Genomic DNA, 9,281 nt, shown 5'->3' on the forward strand with positions numbered 1-9,281 from the left:
CCAGGCCGGGGCCGCTTGGGCCTCCCCCATCTTCGGCCCGGCCCCTCGGCGACCCGCAGCCCTCGGGAAGCCCCTCCCGCCTCCGCGCCGAGAAGCTGCGGCCCGGCGCCGGCCCTCGGGTGGGCCTGGGCCGCAACCTCCTCAGCCGAGGGGGTCGCCCGGACGGTTAATGCCTCAGGCCTGGCGCCCTCCCCCGCCCGGGGCTCAGCCTCTCACCTGCCGCCGCCGCCGCCGCCGCTCCACGCTCCTCCCGGGAGGGGCCCCGACCCGACCCGGCTGCGGACCGCTCTGCACTCCCCCTGGGCAGGCCCGGGGCGGAGCCGGGGCCTCTCCTGAGCGCCGCAACCCCCCGCCCGGGCAGCCGCCGCCGGCGCCGGGCTCCACGAGAGGGCGGGCGGGGGAGGGGGGCCTCGGAGGCCGCAGATCCCCGGGCTCGCGTACAGAGCCAGGCGCCCGACGCGGGCCCGGGCCCGGGAGGCCGCGGGGGGCGCGGGACCGGCCTCCTGGCGCCGGACAAAGGCCAAGGGAGGCGCAGAAGAGCCCAGGCCCGGTCGGGAGGTGGGGGCCCGCTCGACTAGGGGCCACTCGGGTGCGGCGTGGAGGGCGGGGGGGTCGGAACCGCTGGTGCCCAAGACCCGCCTCCGGCCCCTTAATCCGGATCGGTTCGGTCCGGATTAGTAGTGATCGGTGTAAACACACTAGTGAAACCGCGTGTTTCCTCGCGAGATTTGCACGGCTGGGAGGCGGGGGGGTCCTGGGGGGGTGGGGGAAGCGCCGACAGTGGGGGAGGAGGGGGAGGGGAAGAGGAAGGTGGGGGGGGTCCCCGCTGCCCCGGCGCCCCGCCTCCTCCAATCAGCGGCCGGGTTGGCGGGCAGGGGTTAACCAGGGGACCCCGCGCCGGCAGAGGAGGCCGCTGCCTCGCCGGGCGGCTGAGGGCGGGCAGGCAAGCGCTCCAGCCAGAGTGGCTGCGACGCGAGGGGAGTCGGACCGGCCCGGGCCGGAGTCCCAGAGCCCCCGCCGCCGTTTTCGTAAGGTCGGCCCCCGCCCCGCGGAACTGGCCCCAGTCGAGGCGGGTGGGCCGGCACCCTGGGTCGCGGACCGGCGTGGGAGGGCCCTCGCCGCCTGAGCTGGTTGCTTCCCCGACCCGCCTCCCAGAGCCCGGCGTCCGCCTAATCCCTGGTCTCCACGAGTTTGGGTGAGAAGCGGGGTTGCTCTGCCCAGGATGGATTTTAGAGGAAGAAAGCCCATGAGCCAGCAAACCCCGCCCGAACTTCCCCGGAGACGCCCAGTTAGTGAGTTGGCTGTGCCCACCGGTGTTGCCTAGCTCCCACGCCCCGCCGCTCTCCAACCCCACAGTCCTGCTCCCCAAACCCACATATGCCGCCATCGACAGCGGACAGCGTTTCCCCTCCACGTACCTGGTTGGCTGGACGTCTCCAGGGACTAGAGGTGCCCTGGGATCAAGGCTGAGCCCCCACCCCCACCAGGATGCGGCCCTGCGGAAGGGGGGGCGCTGCCCCAAAGGGACTCTCTCCGTACGCCCTGGGGGAGGTTCCATTTCAACCTCTGATTAAAAACAAGGCCCTCCTGGGTACTAAGGGGCTCTAAGGGGAAGTGCTAGGTTGGAGAAAACAGGCCTGCCCCTCACAGTGTCTTCTGAGGAATGGGCAGTGTGAAAGGGCGCAGGAGCTGCGGCAGCCAGAAGGCTTTCTGCACTGGAAAAGGCTCCCACTCTGATCACCCAGCACTAGAGGAAAGAAATCACATTCACCGATTGTATATGAGCCGGGACACTGACTTCAAGGCAAATACCCAACTTTTTATTCTCCTCTGATGCTTCCTTAATCTGAAGATGAGTTAAGGACTACAAGCGAATCACAAGCGGAAAATTCAGATAATGAACAAGAGCCTTGAACTTTTCTGGGGGGTAGGCAAGTACTTCAAGTGAAGTACCTGTTTCTGCCTTTTTTTCTTCCTTATTCTTAATTCTGTCCATTCTGTGTTAATGGAACACAGACCTACTGAAAGGGCAAAGGATGGCAGTTTATTTTTTGTTAGTTGTCCAGCCTTCCAAGCCCTTGGGCAAATTCAAGGACTATGGAAACACCACTCAACCAAGAGTCACCTTGCTTCAAATCCCACGGCCAGGTTGGGCCGTGCACACACATATTTCCAAAGATAACAGTGTTTGCAAGGGAGGGGGAGTGCAAGCTCCAGGCAGAGGGAAGGAGGAGGACAGCCTGGTGGACAACTATCGAGAGCAGGAGAACCAAGAAGTAGAGAGTGCACCTTCCCTTACCCTTGCTTACACAAAAAGAAAAGCAAGTGAGGCAAGTTCTGCCCTATGGTGAGTGATGAAGAAAGTAACTCCTTTGTAAAGTAAAATGACACTGGAATGTTTCAAATGAGGAGAGAAGAGTTTAAGAGAACACTGGACAGAGTCAGAGCAGAGTTCCAGCCCAGCTTCTCCTCAGACAAGCTACTTGGTCCCGTTACCTACACTTTTCAAGCTTCACCAACCTCATCTATGAAGGAGTTTGGACTAGAGGATTTGAAACTCCTTTGTGGGTCTAAAAGGCTATGATTCCACCTCCCACCCCCCATTTTTTGAAATAACTTTAAAAAATAAATCATTGGAATACAGGAAAAGATGAGATTTTAAGTTTCACTTTGTCCAATGCATTCTTCTCTGCATGTCAGAGAACTTACGCTGTCATAGGTCTGACCACAGCCCGACTCCAGACTTAACTCATCCCAATTGGAATTGCTCATAGGAATTTAATGAATTTGCTTACCACAAAAATGGAGTGCTTCTATTTATGAGCATTCTATAAGTGAAAATATCAAAGTGAGGGGAAAAAACAATGGATAATTTCAAAATAAACTGTTACTGTCAGATGGTTCTTTTCACAAAGTGATTTAAACTTGGATTCATGAACCAACTCATTTAAAGTGTGTTTGGTCACGGGGCAACTTTGTGAGACTCAGCTGGTCATGGACTGGCAAATGGTGACATTTACCATGCAAAGGCCCAGTTCCCTTCAGAGAGCTCAAAGGCGGATTCATCTAGAAGATGTGCACGCTGATCATCTGGTCCTCTCTGCCTTCAGGGTAGCGAATGACAAGTCCTCCAGGCTCATGTTTGTAGTCACAGAGCAGACCAGGGAGCCGGCCAGACATGCCTCAGACTAGTTCTGGTGTCCCCAAGCTGTTCTCTGCAGGTCACAGTAGGTCACAGGCTGGAGTTCCCTTCATGGCTCAACGGTTAACGAACCCACATCGAAGTTACAGCTGCCGGCCTACACCACAGCCACAGCAATGCAGGATCCAAGCCACATCTTCGACCTACACCACAGCTCACAGCAGCGCTGGATCCTTAACCCACTGAGCAAGCCCAGGGATTGAACCTGAGTCCTCAGGAATGCTAGTCGGGTTTGTTACTTGTTGAGCCACAATGGGAACTCCCTTGACGTCTCTTAAAGAAAGCATTACATTTGGGGTGGGAGTAGGTGAGTAGAGGAAAATGTAAAAGGCATCTGGTCTGTTTAATCTTCTTCCTTTACCCTTGAGAATGGAGGGGTTTTTTTTAAATAATTTTTTTTCCATTATAGCTGGTTTACAGAGTTCTGTCAATTTTCTACTGTACAGCATGGTGATCCAGTTAAACATACATGTATACCTTCTTTTTTCTCACATTATCATGCTCCATCTTAAGTGACCAGACATAGTTCCCAGTGCTACACAGCAGGATCTCACTGCTAATCCATTCCAAAGACAATAGTCTGCATCCATTAACCCCAAGAAAGGGTTTTTTGGTTTTTTGTTTTTGTTTTTTTTTTTTTTGTCTTTTTAGGGCCACATTGGTGGCATATGGAGGTTCCCAGGCTAGGAGTCCAATCAGAGCTGTAGCCACCAGACTACACCAGAGCCACAGCAACGTGGGATCCGAGCCGTGTCTGCGACCTACACCTCAGCTCATGGCAACACTGGAGTCTTAACCCACTAAGCGAGGCCAGGGATCGAACCTGCGTCCTCTTGGATGCCAGGTGGGTTCGTTAACCACTCAGCCACGACAGGAACTCCGAGGGTTTCTAATGGTGTGAAGAAATAAGGAATTTTCTGAAGGCAGTATTTCCACTATAAATTCTGCCAGGCAGAGCAATGCAGAATATCAGGGCACTGGTGATACAACAGAACTAGCTTCTAATCCCGTCTCTTCACCTCACAGGTTCCTCATCTGAACACTGGGGCCAGCATACCTAATTCCATGAATGACTTTAATTAAAATTGAAATTCTCTTGGCAAATGCCTTGTAACTGTGCTTGACATACAGTAGGCAGTTAATCAACGTTATTTCCTCCCTTCTCTTTCTTCCTAATGGAAAAGCAGGAGTTCCCTGGTGGCCTAGTGGTTAAGGATTCAGTGCTGTCACTGCTGTGGCTCAAGTTCGATCCCTGGCCCAGGAACTTCCACATGCTGCGTGCATGGCCAATAAATAAATAAATAAAAATAGAAACGCCTCTGTTGCCATGAAAGTGCATTGTAGATTAAAAAAATTCAGATCTCAGCCTTTGTAAGATTCTCTGCCAATCATTTCCCTATCTCTATGTTTTTCGTAACCTCCTTCTGCCAACTTGCTTAAGAAACACCTCCTGGGCAAGCCTCCTTGACATAGTTTGCTTTATTTATCAAATCGTGAATTCTTCCCCACAGCCCAGTGGCGCCAGAACAATATTCTTATTCTCCTGGAGAGAACCTCCCTTTTCTAATGTCCTCTTTCAATTCCCTCTCCCTCTCCAAACGTTACTTCTCTAATGGTTGTCTTTTCTGCATTGTGTGTTCCTTCTTCCCAGCATTTGAAATGTAGACAAATAGAGGGATAAAGAGAATATAAATGTTACTTCAATGTAGCAAGCCCCCTTCCCTGAGCTATTGAATCCCCACCCCACCCCCTGTATTTCTCAGAAACCATCAGGATAGGAAATAACAGCAAACACAAGGCATTTGTGGAAACTGGCCTTTTATAAGCCTTAGTTCTTCCATTGACCTTTCAAATTAGACTTAAGTAATCAACCTTCAGACACACTGACACTGGTCGTGAGGGAAAGGGGGCCTGAGCCCTGTGCCCACAGAGAAGAAAGAAGGGGATCACTTGGCTAGCGGTAGGACGCTTGGGGATGGTCAGCCCAGAAAGGCAAGTCAGGAGATGGGCATGTTTTTTGTATAGCCTCTGAGTTAAGAATGATTTTTTTTTTTTTTTTTTTGGCCTTGCCCACAACATGAGTAAGTTCCTGTGCCAGGGATCGAACCCGCACCACAGCAGCAACCCACGGCACTGCAGTGACAATGCTGGATCCTTAACCCACGGTACCCCAAGGGAACTCCAACAAGAATGAATTTTATTTTTAATGGTTGAAAGAAAATCAAAAGAATAACATTTCATCATTCCCTTCGTGACTCAGCAGTTAAAGAACCTGACTAGGATCTATGAGGATGAGGGTTCAATCCTTGGCCTCGATCAGTGGGTTAAGGATCTGGCATTGCTGTGAGCTGTGGTGTAGGTCGCAGACACAGCTTGGATCTGGTGTTGCTGTGGCTGTGGTGTAGGCCAGAGGCTGTAGCTCTGATTAGATAGACCCCTAGCCTGGGAACCTCTATATGCCTCAGGGGCGGCCCTTAAAAAAAAAAAAAAAAAATGGATCTAGCGTTGCCATGAGCTGCAGTATAGGTGCAGACACGGCTCGGATCCCACGCTACTGTAGCTGTGGTGTAGGTTGGCAGCTGCAGCTCCAATTCAACCCTAGCCTAGGAACTTCCATACGCCATAGATGCAGCCCTAAAAGGCCAAAAAACAAAATAATGATACTATTTCATGACATGAAAATTATATAAACTTCTGGGTATGGTGTCCATAAACAAAGTTTCATTAGAACACGGCCACACTAATTCCTTTACATACTGTCTGCAGCTGATTTTGCACAAGAAATGGCAGAATTGAGTACTTGATTCAGGCAGGCCAAGCCTGAAATGTTTATTGTCTGGTCCTTTATACAGAAAAATTTGTCAAACCCCTGCTCTGGGCCAGGGTTTTTCAAATTGGGCTGGATGGAACTTAGGTACCCCTGCTAAAGTCATGCTAAAATGCTGGTCTGCAGGCCACGCTGGGTATCCAGGCTCTGAAAGGCCTGTCTGTCACATTAGTTGTGAATGCTTTCTCAGTACAGTGAGCAAATTTTTACTTGTTTTTTTGTTTGTTTCTTTTTTTGTCTTTTTTTTTTGCCTTGAGCCCCTCCTGCGGCATATGGAGGTTCCCAGGCTAGGGGTCAAATCGGAGCTGTAGCCACCGGCCTACGCCAGAGCCACAGCAACGCAGGATCCGAGCCGCGTCTGCAACATACACCACAGCTCACGGCAACGCCGGATCCTTAACCCACTGAGCAAGGTCAGGGATCGAACCTGCAACCTCATGGTTCCTAGTCAGATTCATTAACCACTGCACCACGACGGGAACTCCAGAAAATGTTTAAAAATATGAAAAATTGGAATGTAACCCATGATAATAACCTCAACCCAGTTTTCCACATTTCATTCCATTGTTTTGGCATCATGTGACAACCTAAATAGACGTGGAAATGAGTTTGCCAGCAACCTCACTGAGGCCGAAGGGATTGCAGCCCCCAAACTCTTGAGATGTGGTGATTCCTTTACTGGCCCTAAACTTATCAGTCCAACTACAGATGGGCCTTCTGTGTCCTATACTCTAGAATTTGGAAAGGACGTCCAAGTTCACCTTGTCCAAAATAGTCTTAAATTTTCCAACTTCAGGCAAGTCTTCTCTCAGCTCCTTCTTCAGTGACCAGTGCTTCTCAGGGAGACAAACCTGGAGAAGCAGCCTAGATTCAAATCTCAGCCCTTCTACATACATGTTCTGAGACCCGAGGACACAGGATTTCTGGAGCCTCGATTTCCTTATCCATTCAGTGGAGCTAATGTGTGTAGAGAACTTGGCTTACTGTTGAATTCTTGCCAGGTGCTTCTAACCACAAAGTATCATAAAACTTACATTCAAAACCTGCTCCTTCCCCTAACCAAACTCATTTTAGCAAACGTCGATTCCATTCTTTCATTACTTACATAAAAACGCTGGAATCCAGAGTTCCCGTCGTGGCTCAGTGGTTAACGAATCTGACTAGGAACCATGAGGTAGCGGGTTCGATCCCTGCCCTTGCTCAGTGGGTTAAGAATCCAGCGTTGCCTGAGCTGCGGTGTAGGTCGCAGATGCGGCTCAGATCCCATGATGCTGTGGCTCTAGCGTAGGCCAGTGGCTACAGCTCCAGTTCAACCCCTAGCCTGGGAACCTCCATATGCCGTGGGAGCAGCCCAAACAATGGCAAAAAGACAAAAAAAAAAAAAAAAAAAAAAAAAAACCTGGAATCCTCCTTTCTTACATTCTTAACCCTCAGCATTGCCACTCCAACCTCACCATTCTGCTCCCACCTGAGGGCCTTTGCACTTACTCTCCCACTACCTGGAATACTTACCACCAGACACCTAGCAGATGTGGCTACATGTTACCACATTGCATGGAATATGTCCTGTCTTCTGCAGTGATGTAGAACTGGCAAGTAGCTAGCCTTTCCATGATAGATTGAGAGCCTCCAGCCTTTTTTTTTTTTTTGCTTTTTAGGGCTGCACATGGGGCATATGGAAGTTCCCAGGCTAGGGGTTGAAACAGAGCTATAGCTGCTGGCCTATGGCACACTCATAGCAACTCGGGATCCGAACCGTGTCTGCAACCTACACCATACCTCATAGCAACGCCAGTTCCCCAATCCACTGAGTGAGGCCAGGGATTGAACCCGCATCCTCATGGATACTAGCCAGATTCGTTTCTGCTGAGCCAAAACAGGAACTCCAGGCTTTTTCAAGAGACAACTATGCTAAATCTTTGCAAGTGAATCAACTGACAAGGGATTAATCTCCAAAATTTATAAACACCTTCTGCAGCTCCATACCAAAAAACAAACAACCCCATCAAAAAATGGGCAGAAGATCTAAATAGACAGTTCTCCAAAGAAGACATACAGATGGCCAAAAAACACATGAAAAGATGTTCACTCATTATTAGAGAAATGCAAATCAAAACCAAGATGAGGTACCACCTTACACCTGCCAGAATGGCCATCATCAAAAAGTCCACAAACAATAAGTGCTGGAGGGGGTGTGGAGAAAAAGGAACCCTAGTTCACTGTTGGTGGGATTGTAAATTGGTGCAGCCACTGTGGAAAACCGTATGGAGATTCCTCAGAAAACTAAACATAGAACTACCATTTGATCCAGCAATCCCACTCCTGGGCACGTGTCCAGAGAAAACCATGACTCGCAAAGACACATGTACTCTGATGTTCATTGCAGCACTATATATAATAGCCAAGACATGGAAACAACCTAAATGTCCATCGACAGAGGAGTGGATCAAGAAGATGTGGTCCATACACACAATGGAATATTACTCAGCCATTATAAGGAACGAAATACCAGCATTTTTAGCAACATGGATGGACCTAGAAATGATCATGCTAAGTGAAGTCAGCCATACAATGAGACACCAACATCAAATGCTTTCACTGACATGTGGAATCTGAAAAAAGGACAGACTGAACTTCTTTGCAGAAGAGATGCTGACTCACAGACTTTGAAAAACTTATGGTTTCCGGAGGAGACAGTTTTGGGGGGTGGGGGGATGTGCTTGGGTCGTGGGATGGAAATCCTGTGAAATTGGATTGTTATGATCATTATACAACTACAGATGTGATAGATTCGTTTGAGTAATAAAAAAAAAGAGAACTATGCTAAGCTTTGGAGTAGAAAGAAGTACAGAGGATTGTTTTGAAAAGAAAGAACATATCACAAGAAAGACAATTTTTTTCTATTTCTTTAATTTTGTATCTATACGAGATGATGACTGTTTACTAAACTTACTGTGACTTGTTTCACAATGTATGTAAAGTCAAATCATTATGTTGTACACCTTAAACATATACAGTGCTGTATGTTAGAATTCCCTCCGTGGCCCAGCAGAAACAAACCCAACTAGTAACCATGAGGTAGCGGATTCAATCCCTGGCCTCGCTCAGTGGGTTAAGGATCTCGCATTGCCGTGAGCTGTGGTGTAAGTTGCAGACGTGGCTCAGATCCCGCCTTGCTGTGGCCCTGGCATAGGCTGGCAGCTATAGCTCCGACTAGACCCCTAGCCTGGGAACCTCCATATGCCGTGGGTA

General features: G+C 49.8%; 2 protein-coding genes across 5 annotated transcripts in view; one reads left to right on the forward strand and one right to left on the reverse strand.

The window, feature by feature from the left end:
- The window catches only part of TLK2 (tousled like kinase 2), a 127,394-nt gene extending 125,601 nt beyond the window's left edge, over positions 1–1,793 (reverse strand). For 2 of the 4 annotated variants that reach the window (XM_021068152.1, XM_021068148.1), the window contains exon 1: positions 1,419–1,793. The gene's annotated coding sequence lies outside the window, so the exon portion shown is untranslated. Of the gene's footprint in view, positions 1–216; positions 318–1,418 lie in introns of those variants that run through there. The other 2 variants (XM_021068146.1, XM_021068147.1) reach the window with 2 other exon arrangements.
- On the forward strand, positions 170–2,654 carry LOC110256160 (translation initiation factor IF-2-like). Its single transcript, XM_021068078.1, has one exon. The coding sequence runs from the start codon at positions 170–172 to the stop codon at positions 1,124–1,126; it is 957 nt and encodes a 318-aa protein (XP_020923737.1). The 3' UTR covers positions 1,127–2,654.

This window comes from Sus scrofa, chromosome 12, assembly GCF_000003025.6.
Source record: "Sus scrofa isolate TJ Tabasco breed Duroc chromosome 12, Sscrofa11.1, whole genome shotgun sequence".
NCBI classification, from domain to species: Eukaryota; Metazoa; Chordata; class Mammalia; order Artiodactyla; family Suidae; genus Sus; species Sus scrofa.